General features: G+C 39.3%; 1 protein-coding gene across 1 annotated transcript in view; it reads left to right on the forward strand.

Annotated features, from left to right (window-relative positions):
* The window catches only part of PTPRN2 (protein tyrosine phosphatase receptor type N2), a 1,208,901-nt gene extending 1,195,551 nt beyond the window's left edge, over nt 1-13,350 (forward strand). Inside the window, exons 21-23 of the mRNA XM_077268574.1 lie at nt 595-659; nt 7,728-7,801; nt 13,000-13,350. Coding sequence (XP_077124689.1) covers nt 595-659; nt 7,728-7,801; nt 13,000-13,071 — 211 coding nt within the window. The 3' untranslated portion in view covers nt 13,072-13,350. The remainder of the gene's footprint in view (nt 1-594; nt 660-7,727; nt 7,802-12,999) is intronic.
* The last annotated feature ends 5,519 nt before the right edge of the window (nt 13,351-18,869 follow it).

Consider the following 18,869-nt stretch of genomic DNA (forward strand, 5'->3'; position numbering starts at 1 on the left):
TTCAAAATTCATGCAAATTAGTCTGTTTTTTATTTTTTTAAAGAATTGATACATAATATTAAATTCCTTTTTGCCTATTTTGGTACTTACATTTTTAATGATTAAAAAATAAGCGTTTATTATTCGTTAGAAAACATGTCTGTATTTAGTTTGCTTTTATCACCCTGAGAGCATATACACGGAGCACAATGCATCAATTCACAGGTGAAAGATTTAATTCCTCCAGATCCCCCTCCGCTGTTGCCTCATTTATTAGTACTTTACTGCATGTTCTTTTTTTGGCTTTGTTTATTTATTTACATTGTAACCGGATTCTTCCATAAGAACCTTTTTTTTTTCTTTTTTCTTTTTGTTACAGAAACTTGCTATATGGAACAATAGTTAATCCCCAGTGAACAGCTTGTGTTGATTAAAGGCTTTTTAGGCTTTTTGTGTTCTATGCTTTATGTTCTCACCCCCTCTTTTAAATCCTCTTTCCTTCAGTTTCAGCCTTACTTTATTAACAATAAAATTAATAGGGGAGCATCGCCCATTTGACTTTGTTGCTTTTTTTTTGCCTTGGAAATGCTAATGAAATTCTCTTGTTATTCACAGCGATGGTGCAGGGAGAAGTGGGACCTATATCCTGATTGACATGGTACTCAATAAAATGGCTAAAGGTGAGCTTCAAAACACCTACCACCTTGTTTCTGCCTTATTTATGCAGTTGCTATGGCAATTGGGTTATTTTATGATTACATTTAGTGAATATTTAAGAAGGGGAATTATTTGACACATTCAGTTAAGGTAATAAGGCATGTAACAATGTTATTTGAGAAAAAATGTAAAGGTCTCATCCTCCACAATTTAAAAATGTGCTCAATCTAGTCCTAAAATGTCCAGGAATTCTCCCAATTCTTGTGTTCTGTACCTTTGACGACTATTTTGAGCGGGCAGTTCCTGCCTCATCCACATTTGGCCAGCACTATAGGTGCTGGGATGTCCTTTCCATTAAATCCAAGCATAGTTTGCTCCTGCCATTATTAAATGGCTTGTCTGAGCTGAACTCAACTTTCACCTGTTTGTTACGCCTGTTTATATAGAACTACAGACAGGAGAGCAGGAGCAGTGAGAAAAAGGCCCATCTTCACACATACACACTCACTCACTCACATACATTTCCTGTAATGTCTTGGCATGTCTCGAGACACAAAACAAATATAACCCATTTGAAAACCATTTTGTTGAACATTTTAATCCATTTCTGAATTTGAGAAAGACACAAAAACTTGTTTGAAATTCCCCTTTTGGAGCAAAATTTGAATTCCCACAGGACTGTTAGCAAATATTCCGTGAAAAATAAAAGTCATTATAGAACTGAGATTATTAAACATAGCCTAAGCTTATAGTGGTCCAGCAGCGCCACTCCTTCTTGTAGCTCAACTGGGCACTTCCGCAGTCTTTTTTGGTGGTTGGTGCTTTTACTTCTCCCTCCAAGACTTTGCCAATGACAACTTGGCAGCATCTAAGGGCTGTCCCACACGTCCAGATAATTCCGGTACCGGAATAAATCGGTACCGGAGTTATCCGTGTCCGTGTGCCTGGGAACTCACGGAGGCCATACGGGCGGCACACGTGTGCCGCCCGTATGGCGAGTGGGTACCACACGGAGCGTGTGGTACCCACTCTGCATCATGCTGAAGCCGCGATTCATATGTTCCCTGCAGCAGCGTTTGCTGCAGAGAAAATATGAATAATAGTGTTTAAAATAAAGATCTATGTGTCCGCCGCCCTCCCACCCCCTGTGCGCCCCCCCGCTGGTCAGAAAATACTTACCCGGGTCCCCCGTCGGCTGTCGCTCCTTCCTGGTCTGGCCGCGGCTTCTCTACTGTATGCGGTCGATTACACTCATGAATATGTGGCTCCACCTCCAATAGGGGCAGAGCCGACTATTCATGATTGTAAATGAGCGGCCCCACGTGACCGCATACAGTAAGCCGCGGCCAGACCAGGAAGGAGCTACAGCCGACGGGGGACCCGGGTAAGTATTTTCTGACCAGCGGGGGGGGCGCACAGGGGGTGGGAGGGCGGCGGACACATAGATCTTTAATTTAAACACTATTATTCATATTTTCTCTGCAGCAAACGCTGCTGCAGGGAACATATGAATCGCGGCTTCAGCACCATGTGGGGGGGACAGCGCTTACTGTAGCGCTGTCTCCTGCACGCACACGGACCCCAGACGGAGAATGTCCGTGTGAGGTCCGTGTTTTACACGGACCCATTGACTCTATTGGGTCCGTGTAATACGTGCGCTCCCACGAACACTGACATGTCTCCGTGTTTGGCACACGGAGACACGGTCCGCAAAAAATCAATGACATCTGAACAGATGCATTGATTTTTATGGGTCTACGTGTGTCAGTGTCTCCGGTACGTGAAACTGTCACCTCACGTACCGGAGCCACTGACGTGTGAAACCAGCCTAAGGCTTATTAGCTGCTAGATCATCTGCCTAGTTGTGATTGATAGCATCTGGGAGAGAGGGGTGAAAGCTCATGCTCCCAGAGAAGACTTAAGAAATGCCCAGTTGCACTATAAGCAGAGATTTCACATACTGTGCTCCAAATCATAAAATGTCAATATCTCTGCAATTTAGTGACGCAGCGTAAAAAGAAAAAAAGCACTGGAATCAGAGGAATGTAGGGATGTTCACAACTCAGTTGTTTTGAGCAAGTGGTATCTGATCTGCAGCATGTTATACAGCAGGAGGAGCTGATCAGATTGAAATACATTTTTGTGGGAAAAGTTTCAGTAAACTTGTATTTTACTTATTGAAGATGCTGGTGTTTGAATTCATGAGTCCAAAGGGCAGTCCTATTAAGTGATTGACAGGCTTCCCTGTAGGACTGTGCATGCAGAGACAACTGTCAATTACAAGTGGGACTGCCCACTGGACTCATGCATGCCAACACCAGGGAATTCAATGAACTAGTTATGCTAAATATTTTCCAGCCTATAGATCATTTTGCTCAGCTTCTCCTCCTATATACTATTACTATGCTGTCAAACAGATCGGAGTGATTGTACAATGTAACAGGTTCCTGTAGTTTTTTCATACGGAGAATAGTTCTGTACTTTTTGAAGAATGCTCAAATCTCCTATGGAAACGTAAAACAGCAATGACAAAAGCATAAACCAGAGAATAGGATATGGACTGTAAGAGACGGTAAAGGCTGTAACAACGGGCATTGCGACATCTTTTAAACATTAGCCAAATTAGTTTCAGGTCCATTGTGACAAGATGTGGTGGAAAAAAAAAAGACAAGACTTACAATATATACTATTTCTATCTATACAAAAGTAAATGAGTGGGATTTTTCTAGCTTTAGGCTTTCAGTCACTTAGGTTGACTTTGTTGCATGAACACTAAAGAATGTCATTTATTGACTCCATTCTAGCATGTAATGTCAAATTCCATTTTAAGTGTGTGCTTAGTCTCGCACAATAGAAGACAAGTCATGTGAAACTGGCCGAAGAATGGAGTCACAGGGCTTTCTTCAGATTGGTGACCGCCATTTTGTGTTTGACCTACTCCCCTCTGCCAATGGGGTGTGCAATTTGCAATCCGCTGACCTGTTGCTCGGGCTGTAGTTTAACTGAAAGATCAAAGGGCAAAGCGGGCATTTCAACCCTGCTGAGGTGGGCCTTTCCCAGGCTGTCACACTGTGAGGCAGCCAAAGGTTTTGTTCTGACAGGAATCTCGGCCCGGTCTGTGAGGCCTATGTCTTCTTTGTCTGGCCTGAGAAGTTTGAGGCCCAGGTTCAGAATCTAGTGTTCATCAAAATGATCAAAGGCCTCGAAGCCTTGGACATGAAATCTTTCTTTCCATTTGCCTTTCTTAAAGAATGAATTGTACAAGTACCAAAGAATGCCATTTTCCAAAGCTTTTATATTAAGTGCGAGCTGTAACTTCAGAGTCCTTCAGTTGTACACAGAAAAATGTAAGTGCATTTTCAATCTGGGCCCAGCTGCAGGACTTGCATCTGCGAGGATTTCTTTTAAAAAGTAGAAGCCTTTACGGATTAAAGCCTTCAATCTTTGAACATGAGTTTCACGATAAAAAAAAAACTAGAATGATTTGTGTTCTTGTTCTGCTGCTAAGTATACGGGGAGCAGACAATAATGTGTTCAAAACTAAGGAAATAGTGGGAAAGGCATAGCTTTCCAAAAAATCATTGGCAATTACCTTAGTTTTAGTTAAGAAAAAAAATTAAATTAAAAAAATATAACTACGGTATATATATATATATATATATATATATATATATATATATACATATACAGTACATACATACGTATATACATACATTCTGCACTGCCTTTGTGATTTTTGTATAAAAAAATTAAATAATTTATATCCCAGAAAATGACATTTTCTGCTTACTACATCCCACTCCAATCATCTTTTACAATAATGCTGACATTTCTGTCACCGGTCGATGTCAGACGCTGCAGTCGACATTTCACTGTTATCAATTCCTATTATAGTCTATGTTCACATTTCCGTGTTGTTTTTTTTTTTTCCATGGATAAAGAGTAAAATTTGATCCAAGTTATGGAGCAGACTCAGCCATTTCACTAGGCCAGTTTAAAAACAAACAGCATGCAGATTCCATCCGTGTGTCTTCCAATAGTTGACCGGTTTTTAAGATGTAATGGGTAGGAGGCATTTGGAATTTTTTTTTCTACATACAGTACATGAAAATGAATATCACCCTCATGGTAACAACAGGCACACAGATCAAAAATGGATCAAAATCAGATTCAGCACCTTAATGAAAAACAGTTACCTTTATCTCATATGCAAAAAAAAACCCCAGACTCATATATTAACCCTATTCATATCTGGATTTATGAACTCAATCTTTTCAGCAAGTAACCCCTTAACCATGTGTGGCTTACTTTTTCATCACAGATGTCTCAGGACTCAGGAGCTGAGCTGCACTATGGCCTGCAGATGCCAGCTGTGTTACATAGCCGGCATCTGTCTATAACAGCCGCGACCACAGCTAGCTCTGATTGTTGCTTCTAACCCCTTCACTACCGATGATGTATAGCTACATCATCGGTCGTGTCCCTGCATTTGATGCAGGCTCCGGCGCTGAGCCCGCATCTTTCCCTGCACATGACATCTGATCTTATTAGCTGTCATGTTCATCTAAGAGCAGCAGGTGGAATCGCAATCCATCCGCGGCTGTTAACATGTTAACGTTGGGAGTCGAAGGTTTACCGTGGTAGCGTGGGGCCTGCTGGAGGTCCTGTGGCTACTATTTTAGGTCTCCTGTGAAGCTCACCTGAGGCTGTGCTTCATAGGAGAACCACAATTTCACGACATACCATACTTCAATAATCTAGCACTGCAGTATATTGTAAGAACATCAAATAAGTGCAGATTAACGTTCCCTAGAGGAACTAAAAAATAAAGTACAACTAAAAAATGGAGTTTGAAAAAATATATAGAAGTTTAAATCACCTCTTCCCATTCAAAAATAAAGAAATTAAAAAAGTTACAGGTCTCGGAAAATGGTGATGCAAACCAATTTATGTTTTTACATATCCCTGAACTTTTTTCACCACTTATGTAAAAATGGTATCATCATAATCATAATGACTTGGAGAATTATATTTCCAGGACATTTCCCCCTCTGAATGATGTAACTACCCCCCCCCCACCCCCCACAAAAAAAAAAAAAGAAAAAGAAATCATGGCTGAATTTAAAAAAAATTGCCATTTCAAACCATTTGGAATTTTTTTCATGTTTTAAAAGACATTATATAATAAAATGAATGATTCCCTTCTGAATGACAACTACAGTCTCTAAAAAAACAAGTGGGAGAAGGGGAGGAAAAATCGTAAATGCAAAAATGAAAAATGTACAGGTCCTTAAAATTAAGCCTAAATGCCATTATCATGCATTTTCCCTGTGATAATAATACGCATTACGCATATTCCTAAATTAGGTTGCCCTTTTCTAACCATTTGATTGCATTGGAGAATTTATTTGTTGGATTTGAGATTCCCATTGGTTCTTTTTAAAATATTGACTTCGGAGCCAGTGAGCAGGGAGAACTTTTCTTGACATGACTAGAACACATGCATCTGATCATTACCCTGAGTTAGGCCGGGTCACACAACTATATTTTCTGTAATCCCAGAGTATCGGGTCCATTATGCAAATCACACTTTAATCAAACTCAGATCATAGGGTGATCCAATTTTCATGTAAGAGGAGAAGATGGGGGAAAAAAACCCTCCATCTACTCCATTCTATCAGTCCGTGACAATTGGACTGCACTCAACTGTCATCCAAGTGCAGTCCGATGTTTTCCATGGATTCATTGACCTGCACAGCGGTGTGTGATACGATAATTGGATCAAACTTGAGCATGCTATGATTATTTTCCTCTGCCTCGATGAGAGGACAAAAATGGACATCTCCATGTAGAATAACATTTCACATCCGAGTGTGAAAATACGGTCATGTGCACGAGCCCCCCTAAAGTAAAATAATATGATATAACCACATGTAGATGGCAATTGAGCCCATGATTATTTCCATACCACAGCTGCCACTATTGTTTTTGTTTGATTTTTCTACAGAGATTTTCCCAAAAATATTGTTTTTATAGCTGAGGCTCAAATTTTTGATAGAAATGCATGAAATAGCAAAATATGATATAGTATACGTTATGTATGAAAGGGGTTGTCCAGCACAGAAATAGGTGTCCCATGGGCTAGTTTAAAAAAAATTAAACAAAGAATACTCAACTACAGCAATTCCCTCAACTCCCATATCGGCCTAACTCAGTCTTGCTGGCTTTACTTCATGGTCCCATTTAGACAATTGCCTGCTCAGCCAATCATTGCCCACATTGGTGACCTGCATCAGCTACTGATTGGCTGAAAAGTCATTTCCTGTTATTTTTATTTGTAAAATTCTGTTTCTCAAAATGGGGACAAGGAAGTGAAGATCAGCGGGGAGCGGTAAGTATTGGAGTTGTGGGGAATCAGTCTTTTTTTCGAGTCCTTTAGAGAATTCTTTTTCTTCACTAGACACTATCACTCTACCATATTTGCAATATGAGTGATAATAAGGATGAAAATGAATCTGTTTTTTTTTTCTGGATGAAATTTTTTTTTACACGATAGTGTGAACTTAGCCCAAGGGGATAAAATTACATCAGGCCCATAAGCTTCGACTGTCAGAAGAAAATAGGGGAAGGGTGGGACGTTGATTGAATTTGACCCTCTGACCATAGTATTCATTCTGCCTTCTTTTGGTTCTCTTTTACCAAACATCCTTTATGTTTTTTTGATATAGAGAAAGTGTCCCCATAACCATTCACATTTTAACTCTGCAACATTGCGACAATTGTGCCTTTATTTCTTTATTTCATCAGATGAAAATGCTCTTCATGCGCGCCATTGTATTGCCGCGGCGCACAATAGACGGACCGCTCTCAAGAGTCCTCCTTTTTTTTCCTGTGTTGATGATAATCAAAGCTATACTCCTCTTTTTCTGTATGAACATCACAATTGCATCTGTCTGGCACGTCCACTGAGGCATGAATTAATATTTTTCAATTGGTCTGTTGTCCGAGGGGAACTGACTAGGAAGAGATTGACAGATGCGGCTTGAATTATCTTGTGCTTAGAACTCAGCCCAATTTGTGGTTTGTTGCAGGTGCTAAAGAGATTGATATTGCTGCTACCCTCGAGCACTTGAGAGACCAGCGACCAGGAATGGTGCAGACAAAGGTACTGTCAATAACCCAAGAGCATAAAACGTCTATTAAAGAGTCTTCAGTAATTGTTTCTGGGTTAGAAGGAAAGCAGATTCTGACCTAGTTTAGTAGACATCACTAGTTGGGTTACTTTGCATACATTCCGAGTGAGCGGGTCTGAAGATTTATCCGAGCGCCTTTTCTCTGTTTACATTAATTCTCCGAAGACCAAGGTAGAAATCCATAACAATTAATATGAAATAAGAAACAAAGGGAAACAATAACCTTCTTGGCGCTGATCAGGAGCTCAGATCAAGGTCTGGTATACAGGATGTTCTCTCAGCTACAGAGGAAATTACAATGTTCTATTTTTAATTCCGGGTATCTCGGCTCCCGTCCTATTTCATCGACACACGCCATGCGTTTAATAATGAAAAAACTTCAAGGAAATTGTGATTGAATACACTTTTAGTGAACTAAGAATCAGATTTCAAGTTTTCATCAATTATGAATGAAAAAAATATATACATAAAATTCCCCAAGGGTCACTGATTATAGAAATAGTACATTTTGATCGATGTAATTTTTCAGACATTTTAAAGAGTTTTACAAATTGAGAACCATAAAAAATAAATACAAATCAATTTTAGGCAAACAAGGACGCAGCATTTGTGCAGTGAGTAATATTAACATAAATGTGTTTATAGGTTTTGTAAATGTTTTATAAAAAAAATTTTTTTTCCAATTTTTAATATTATTTACATAAACAAAACAGAATTTTTGTAATTTTCACACTGGACCCAAAATAGACTCATGCTTCATATAACTTTTTTGCAGTCTCATCATTAGAGGTAGGATTACAATGAAAGGTAACACGTCTACTTACAGAAGATAACATAGGATCCACCAATTACAATAGGTGATGGTCACAGCTCACCTCCTCTCCTCCCTTCTCCTTTTCCCTGATGGGAGCATGCTCATGGAGTATTTCTCCGGCACAAACCAGTACAGTCTGAAACAGTTAGTTGCTTATATTGCCTACGTGAAGAACAAGAAATGGGAGTCTAATATTAAACCTATATTTATTTTATTATAAAAATATAGTAAATAAAAAAAATCACTATCAATTTAAAAATATATTTGAAATAAAAACCCTGAATTGAACAATGTCATTTTTATTATATATTCCTTTTAAAGCTGCTTAACCAGAATCCAAATCTCTAGATAGGTGATAATCGTTTGCTAGCCTAAATATCCTGCCTAATTTAGGTTCTACTATTTGAAGATCTCAGAAGTCCTCTGGTCTGCTTTCCATATAGATGTTTTCAACCAGTGGTTTGGGAATCACATGTTGCTCTTCTCTTAGGATCATAAGTTCTATGTCTGTACATCTTGTTAGTTGTTTGCTTCTGCAAAATTAAAAGTTGGCATCTGGGTCAGAACAGCCATATTGGAAGTGCATGTTGCTCGCTAGAATGCAGCAACCACTTACTTCTAAGTGATCTTTGGGATCAACAAGATAACAAGAAGTTAAAAAGTGCATGCATCATATCTGAATGTGGCTCTTAAGGTACCTTCACACTAAGCGACGCTGCAGCGATACAGACAACGATGCCGATCGCTGCAGCGTCGCTGTTTAGTCGCTGTGTGGTCGCTGGAGAGCTGTCATACAGACAGCTCTCCAGCAACCAATGATGCCGAAGTCCCCTGGTAACCAGGGTAAACATCGGGTTACTAAGCGCAGGGCTGCGCTTAGTAACCCGATGTTTACCCTGGTTACCAGCGTTAATGTAAAAAAAAAAAAACACTACATACTCACATTCCGGTGCCCGGCGTCCGCTTCCCTGCACTCCTCCTGCATCCTGTGTCTGCACTGTGTGAGCGCCGGCAGTACAGAGCACAGCGGTGACGTCACTGCTGTGCTCTGCTTTCACTTTACGGCCGGCGCTCACAGTCAGTGCGGGAAGCAGACGGCGAGGGACGTGTGACAGACAGCAGAAGGTGAGTATGTACTGTTTGTTTTTTTTACATTTACAATGGTAACCAGGGTAAACATCGGGTTACTAAGCTCGGCCCTGCGCTTAGTAACCCAATATTTACCCTGGTTACCACTGTAAAACATCGCTGGCATCGTTGCTTTGGCTGTCAAACACGACGATACACGCCGATCTGACGACCAAATAAAGTTCTGGACTTTCAGCAACGACCAGCGATATCACAGCAGGATCCTGATCGCTGCTGCGTGTCAAACACAACGATATCGCTATCCAGGACGCTGCAACGTCACGGATCGCTATCGTTATCGTTGCAAAGTCGGTTAGTGTGAAGGTACCTTTAAGCTTAAAGGAGTTGTCCAGGACTTTAACATTCATGACCTATCCTTAGGATAGGCAATGTCTGATCAGTGGAGGTACAACACCCGACACCCACGCAGATCAGCTGTTCCATGGTGGCGGCTGGAACTGCTCAGTTGCGAAGCTGCAAAGGACAGCTCCAATGGTGGCCGCGGCTGGGAACTGCACATCCACCCTTTATTGATTTGAATAAGGGGCGGATGTGCAGTACCAGGCGTAGTGGATACAGTTGATGGAGCTGTGCAGCTCTATAACTTAGCAGTTTCAGTTGCTTTTGACATCGGGAACAGATAATTGGGGGTACTGGATGTTGTATCCCCACGATTAACATTGATGGCCTATTTTTTGGATAGGTCAACAATGTTAAATCCCAGACAACCCCTTTAAAAAATATAAAAGACCCTGGTTTTAGAACTTAATACCGTCTTTGCAGGATATTGCCAGATCCATCAGAGCGAACATCTATGTATGTGAATGTGTTAACAGACTCTGGATGCGGACCGTCACACGCAGAGGAAAAAATAATAATATCCCATAAATAGTTCTGATAACAGACTATATTTCCATTTTTTAGATGTGATGATTTTGTCACTGTAGACACAAGTGATTAAAGCGAACAGCAAACACGAAAATGACAACCCATTTAATACCATGGCCCAAATACATTTTTGACCTTTCTGTAATTATTTTTAAAAAATGTTTTTTTTTCTTTCTGAGGAATTTTTCAGTTAATTAGCAACACAAAAAAATGTGTAAAGGATTCCAAAAAAGCCAATTAAATGTAAATATTCTATAAACAAACCGTGTGCGTCCGTCATGTTGTGGACTATGTGGTAATCACATTTCCATTCTGTTCCCAGACAGTTCCACTGCCCAAATCTCTCATGGAAATGCGGGGTAAATTATAAGTATCTGATTACTTGCCAGTGCTGTGTGTTCTCGGGAGAATTAGACTTGATGGATTTAAACAAACCGCAATATTTGCCAGCAGAATACAAATAAGAAATTGTAGACTTTTTGATTATTTTAAGTCTTAGGATTAAAAATCAGGTTAGAAATACCAATTAGAAGACGTCCCCAGGCAAACAGCCACCAAATTACTACACCTATAACGCAATGTTCACAGCGAGTACAAACTATTGTTATTATTTCTTTTCAATGGATTTCCCATTGCAATATTCCTCTTCTATTAAAAAAATAAATAACAAATAAAGACATACTGTATATGGGAATGGCTGTGAACATTATTGCATAACTGCAAGCCGTTCCAAATTTGCCAGGATTGTCATGATTTTTCAGAAACATTCTTAGCAAATTTAGTGTTGTCCCAGATCATAAAGGTGCAGGTTGTATGTAAACCTGACGTAACAGTGGACGTTCATATTTTGTTTAGGGGCTTTATCGGGTGGAGTTGAGGGTATTTCTGGCAGGGAGTTTGGATGGGACTGAAATGTCACTTTGTGGCCAACAGCAGTGTCGGTAATTTTCAACTTGTCCTTGGTTAACTCCTCAGCTTGCTTGTCTCCCTGGCTGATGATGGTTTCTCACGTGACCATCAGAGATCACATCTATTGTCCTGCCCCCTTATAGAGTCATCAATGTACACTAAAAATGCATGCTCCAAAACTGCAGACTTCTGACCATCATCTTGCTGACACTAGGACCCAGAAACTCACAAACCAAAAAACAAACTAAATGGGCTGGCTGGCCCATCGAGTTGGATAAGGGTTGGGTTGGCAGAAAAGTGGACATTTAATTAAAGCTTATGTGCCCTATTCCCGCTATTTTCATGTTTCTAAAGGGAGCAGATTAAGAAGAAGAGGGGATAAATAAATGCAGAATGAGATGTTTGTCTGTAACTGAAGATATGAATGTGCGGTCCCATGAGGATCTAGTTTTAAATGGGTTTTCTCAAGTTCTGTATGCGGGAGGGGTCCAATCATTTCCCTCCCAGCTTTCTGCTTGTCAGGGGCGGTGCTCTCTTGATCAATGACAGTTTGGACCAGCGGCATGCTTGTGCCAGTGACCCGAACCATGCACTCTTCAATGCTGCTTGCAGAGTCACTTTTGAAGGCACAGATGCACTGATGTTTGCCAGATCCAGGTTCACTCCATGCCTAGTAGACTGACCATTGCCGATAGATTTCATAAATGGCTGAAGTTTAATAGGAGGTAAAATGCTAAGTTGCTGGTTTCCGCAGGTACATTGTAGTTGTATCAATTTATGAAGATGAGACAACCCCTTTAAAAGGGTTGTTTCAGGAACAACTCAGGAGGGGTGGCATAGGTATGGCCGAGACTCCCACCAGTCATGAGAATGGAGGGCCTAAAATTCCATTAACTGTAGAAAGATAACTGAAAAAAATGTGGGATTGTCAACACAGATTTAACATATTGACCAAACCTGCCGATATCAGGTGGATTGTTAAACTGTTGGATGTGAATGACCCCTCATCTATCAAAGTAGAAAAGCAGAATCGGGCATGTTGGGTTTCACTCTGTGTCATGATGGAGAAGTGGAGCCTGGGGCGATGGCTGATGTTCAAATTAGCTGTCATCAGATGTCAGCTCTAGAGTGACAGCAAAACAATTCCGATTTATTTCTGAAAATATGGAGCTGCAGTATGAACAATTCATGTTTTATTTTATCATGGATGCAAATCATGTGCAGATCTTTGCAGACAATGTGTTGTCTTATGCATAATGAGTGGCTTCTTGGCAAACATCGTGATGCTGCAATATCTTGCTGATTGAAGAACGTATTGTGATGATTATGATTCTTTTTCCTAGGATTCTGAAACTACAACTGCCAGGACAATGTTATTATTGCTGGCGTTACTCATTTTATTATATTCTTTTTTTTTTTTTTTTTTTCTAGGAGCAATTTGAGTTTGCACTGACAGCCGTGGCGGAGGAAGTGAACGCAATACTAAAGGCCCTTCCACAATAAGTGTTTGACATATCTAAAGAATACCCGAGGGATCCTTCCCTAAACCTCCTTCTCCTATCAATCTCTAAACGTTGTTGGAAATTGTGACCTGGTGTGTGTCATGTATAGTAACCGCACAGAGACAGGCGCCCGCATTTTTGTCCCCTGCTAGCAGAGCCATTTGCTCACAGCAGCCCAATGATAGTCTATAGGGAAACACAACATTCCTGGTTAGAAAATTGCTCTTGTCTTTTCGCTTGAGAATAATAAAACCTCGTTTTTGTTTGTTTCTTGCTTGAACATCACCATTGTTATTGTTTATTGTGTCTTTTTGACGCCTTCCTTTACTTTTGCCCATATCTCATACTAGTAGAATAAGAGTAATGTAGTCCATTACAAGCTATCGTAGATCCAAATCTATTGCTGCCTATAATACACCAGATGTCTTCAACCTGTAGCTTTTACAAGACTGAAGCTCCCACTATGCAAGTAGTTTTGCAGCAGCTACTGGGACACAGGTTGGAGACGACTGTCCATATGCTTCATTGATCGATTAGTCAAGATTCAGTACTATCATGGGGTATTTAACAATTCTCAAAATATACATCAACTGCCATTTATCAATCATTAAATTGCCGACTAGTACAAAAATGGTAAAATAAAATAAATATACGACGTACGGATTTAGCAGCTTTATGAATGTTGTAATACTAAAGTGCACCTCCTGCCAAACATACAATTATACTAGCAGCTCAGGGCCATACTCATACACATATGAGGCAGTATGGGGTTACTTTCACACTGGCGTAATATAACCACATTAAACCTGAAAAAAACGGAAACAAATCCTCTCTAACTACTGAGGATTCAGATCATTCTTCGAAGATGACTCCCTAAATATGTGCACATGTTGAGTATTTGCAGCAGATATTTCTGCAGTGGGAAATACGCTAATTTTTTATGTGCGGTTTTACATGCGTTGTTGATGCGTTTTTACTTGTGTTTTTTCCTCCATTCATTTGAAGAAGTGAAAAACGCTGTAAAAACACTTAAAGAATTGAAATGCTGCAAGATAAAAAAACGCTTTGATGGTTCAAATCCACAATGAAAAAAATAAGCAGCGTGTGCATGATATTTCAGAAATCTCTCACTTTGCTAGTACTATAAAAAGTTGTGTTTTTATACTTTTGAAAATGTATGCCAAAAACACAGCGTGTGAACAGGTCCTAAGCCTGAGAAATGACTTTGCAGTGCTTTAAACACTAGTTGGAGACAATGGGGCTGATATATCAGAACTAATTATTGTGGCGTAATTGCCCATCTCTTATTATTCAGTGATTATATCAGACAAGTGCTATCCCTGGTTTGCAAGGGCAGCAATCGAATCCATGATATTCTATGGGGCTGTGCACGTGTCCGACTGTGAGCGACCGTCGGATCAAAATCGTCAATACATGTGGATCTGTGGAAAAATTGGACGGCACTCGGATGACATCCAAGTGCAGTCCAATTTTCACGGACTAACAGAATGGAGAGGGTTGAGAAACTTTTTTTTTTTTCTTTCCACCTCCGAGAAAAAATTGATCACACTCTGATCAAAGTCTGATCAGAATAATCTCGGATGTAGAAAAAACGGTCGTGTGCCCCTACCCTAATCTCTGCCAATCTTTTTCTCCGACATGATACATTTTTGCCAGTGATCGTCCTAATGTAATAAAAAATAACACATTAATTTCCCCCTCTTGGTACAAGGTCGAATTAAAATTGCAAAGTTACAAGTTGTGTTCCGTAAATTTTGGCTGGAGTTGCCTTTTCTCTTATTTCATCAGTTGATTGTTACTTTTAATTTACAGAATATATGAGATAGATACAAATATATATATATATATTTTCTTTTGGTGTTTTTATATATTCCCCACAGAACAGTATTTCTCATTTATAACATATAGATCTATACTGTACAAAGAGCTTGGAGCTAAATATGCTACCATTTCAATAGGCATCTGCATATTCCTTTGTTTCCATTCACATTATATTCATTGCACAAAATATAAATCTAAAAATGTTTCTATATACAGAGTGGCACCTATATATATAGATTTTCACACAGTATACAATATAAAGGAGGACAATCATTAGTCTGAAGGTATGAGTGTGATAAGATAAGATTGGTAAAATTATATTCTTTGTACAATCAGTTTTTTACTATAGAGGTCCCTTGATGAAAAGTTGTAGTCTAGGGGTGAAACTGGGAAGAAGTGTTGGATTTTTGCCGCAGTCGAAACAAAGTATAACACTTTTCACTCTTTGAGATTAATGGGCTCTATGTGTAGTGCTCCGACGGGCCGAGTCCTCCAGAAAAAGGAAGAGATGATATTACAAGCTGCTTTCCGCTCATAATTCCCTACTAGAGTATTTTGTGCCAAATTCATCAAAATAACAAAGCAAAAATAATAATATAAATAACAAATTTTCCGTAAATACAAAGAAGCTTTGATTGTGTTCTTTTTTCTTTATTTGCATATTTTTTGACAAAAATGTCACACAACCCTTCAAAACAGAATTTTAGATGTCACAAGTTAGTCCCGGGTGCAAGGTTACTGGAGTACAACTTCACAAAAATTTAGCAACATTTTGAAAACCTTGTTTTGGAAAACCTAAAAAATGTCAAGGACTGAAAAAGAGAGTAAAAATGGCTCAAAAGCCACAATAAATTTGATTCTAACATGTAAATGCCTAAAAATCAAACTTTTCAAAAAAGGCACAAAAATAATGATGAATCAAGGCTAATGTTTTTTTTCTTCCCATTTGAGGCTATAATTTTTGCACAAGTGACCATGAAATTCTACCAACACGGCAACTGATATGTTTTCAATCTTCACTGTAAAAAAATAATGATTGATCTTCAGTCCTGTAATTTCAATATGTTCAATCTATTGACGGATCTTGATGTCACTTTTGATTAAATTAATTGTCTCAACAGAAAGTAAACATTTTCAATATCTCTATAGATAACAAATATTGACACATGGTCATTTTAAAGATAATCTGTTATTTGCTCAAAAAGTTGCATTAAATACATTGAAAAATTACCTGAGCTCCTCTGATTCTGACACTTTTTTCCTTTTTGGACTGTGTCACTCTACTGCACAGATATTTACATATGTTTCTTCTACAGCGCAGTATGTGAAATCTCTTCTTTGTGGTCCAACTGAACATTTCTTCCCAGTTTTTTTTCTTGGTGCGTGCACTTTCTCCCCTCCCTCCCAGATGTTGTCAGTCACAGCTCAGGAGCCTCTGAAACTGATAGACTGCTAGATTAGCCACCAAGCTGTGATTGGCAGCATCAGGGACAGAGGGGTAAAAGTGTACGCCCCCAAGAAAGCCTGTGAAGAAATGCCCAGTTGGACTGTAAAGCAGAGATTTCAAATATTGCACTCCAGAAAAAACAAATTTGAATATCTCTCCAATGAGTAACGCATCGCAAAACAGAAAAAAGTGTCAGAATTATGATATTTTTACAAGGGATTTGGCTCAATTTTAGTCCTTTTTAAAAGTGGAAGTGTAAATGCTCTTTGATGGTTTTAGATGTTTCCAAATAAGGGTTCTATTGTTATGGACAGTAATGTACATGCTTGTAATATGGGGATATAAAAGTATGTGACTCTACCTTTCTGCAGCATTAGTAATTTGCAAGGATTGTTTCTCTCTATAAAATTGCTGTGTGTTGACGGAACCATCCACTTTGTATTCAGTAGAAAGATTGAGAACATCCTATTAAAAAAAAAATCTCCCGGTGGAGTCATGGTGCTTAGAATGGCTTTTAACATGGAAGTCATCATGTGCATTTGTTGCAGAAAAATAGCTGTATTGTGAAAGTTAAGCTATGTGACTCTTAACACCTAAGTAGCTTGAGCTCTGCCCGTAAATCTCCAAGACTTGACAGTACGTTACCAGTGATGGAATTACATCCGAAAATCAGCTGGTGAATGCCAGTGTTGAAATCTGCTTCTCATCCCGCAGAAGCATTACATTGTGTTATGGTCATACTAATCGGATTAGGGGACTTCTCGTGGACCAATTAGAGCTGACATTCATTGTAAACTACCGCAGCATTTCATCTTTACATCCGTCCTATGGGATTTCAGTATACATATTCATGTCAGGGAGCAGAATATTTACAAGTCTAGGCTTTAAAACGAAGCGCTCTTCTGCCAGGACTAAACATAACGAACGCCGAACATATTTATTCTGATTTGTTTCCGAGCAGTGGACTTATTGTTCTACAAGGTAATGACGTACACCAAGTCATTTATCACATACAGTATGTAGGGCAAACAGTATGAAGTAGATGGTGGCGTCTCTTATAACCCATCAGTCTAGAAAATGATGTTACTGACTGTACTTAGCATCACTAATCAACAGATTTGCAATGATGGGCTTTAAAGACTTACCACCTTATCAAATGCTCCATTTTCTTCCAATAAGGTGAACATATCAAGAATGTGCTAATTATGCAATATAATTTTCTAGCATCTTCACCAAGGCTGAACCCAATGACATCGCATGGCTCACCAGCACTCATGGAAAGGCACGTGTTGTGTCCCCCAAACCCAATAATAATACCCCTGTAGTCCCTTCTTAGAACAAATAACACCCCCTAAGTGTCCCTCCACAAGTAATAATTTCACCTTTGAGTTAACCCTCTCAAAATAAAAATCATAGTTTCACCTAATAAACTCATCTAGTCCTAGCAAATGAGTCCTCCTCTCCCTTCTGCACAGGGTGGGCCGACACAGGTGGCGCAATACAGTGACATCATTGTGCTTCCTGTATTGGGACACTAATGTGGTTTAGACCGTAGTCCAAAAGCAGCCTGCAGCCTACAGGAAAGAGAGTTGTTGAGCAGGCCAGTGTCATATTGACATGCCATTATACAGTTCAAAGAGGTGCTCACCTGAAGATTCGTGGCGAAACCTGGCCATGTGCATTGCCCAAATATTTGGCACTATCAATGCCATTTCCTAGGGATGCAACATTTCTAAAGTAAAAATATAGTATTACTTCCATATTCTTATTTTTTTTTTTAATTTTGCACTCCTATGAATTTTACATCCAGGGCAATCATTCGTGTGGCCCACATGCTATTCGCCACTGGTTCTTTACAGCAGTCATATGTATACATACTGCTGGTAGCCACAGTTCGGCAAAGGTGTTCAAAGATTTTTGTCATGTAAGATGTGTCCAAAATGCGATGTTTTAAACCATATAAAGATTTTTACATATTTTGTAAATTATTCCCAGTCAAAGCACAGACCTAATCTGGAAATGCTGGCCGAATCCCATATCTATTATGAGGCATAGTAGAATTTTGTGACTGAGGAGCAAGCAGAAGCCAACCCTCCAAATAGTCTAAACTTTACAAAGGAAGTTGTCTTGCAGATATCCTCCCCAATGATGAGACCATACATGTAAGGTCAAAGAGTGAAGGGGGTAAAAACAATTACCGTATATACTCGAGTATAAGCCGACCCGAGTATAAGCCGACCCCCCTAATTTTGCCACAAAAAACTGGGAAAACTTATTGACTCGAGTATAAGCCTAGGGGGGAAAATGCAGCAGCTACCGGTAAATGTCAAAAGTAATAATAGATACCAATAAAAGTAAAATTAATTGAGACATCAGTAGGTTAAGGGTCTTTGAATATCCATATTGAATCAGGAGCCCCATATAATGCTCCATACAGTTCATTATGGCCCCATAAGATGTTCCATATTAAAATATGCCCCATATAATCCTGCATAAAGGTTAATAAAGGC

The sequence above is a fragment of the Ranitomeya variabilis genome, chromosome 6 (assembly GCF_051348905.1).
Source record: "Ranitomeya variabilis isolate aRanVar5 chromosome 6, aRanVar5.hap1, whole genome shotgun sequence".
NCBI classification, from domain to species: Eukaryota; Metazoa; Chordata; class Amphibia; order Anura; family Dendrobatidae; genus Ranitomeya; species Ranitomeya variabilis.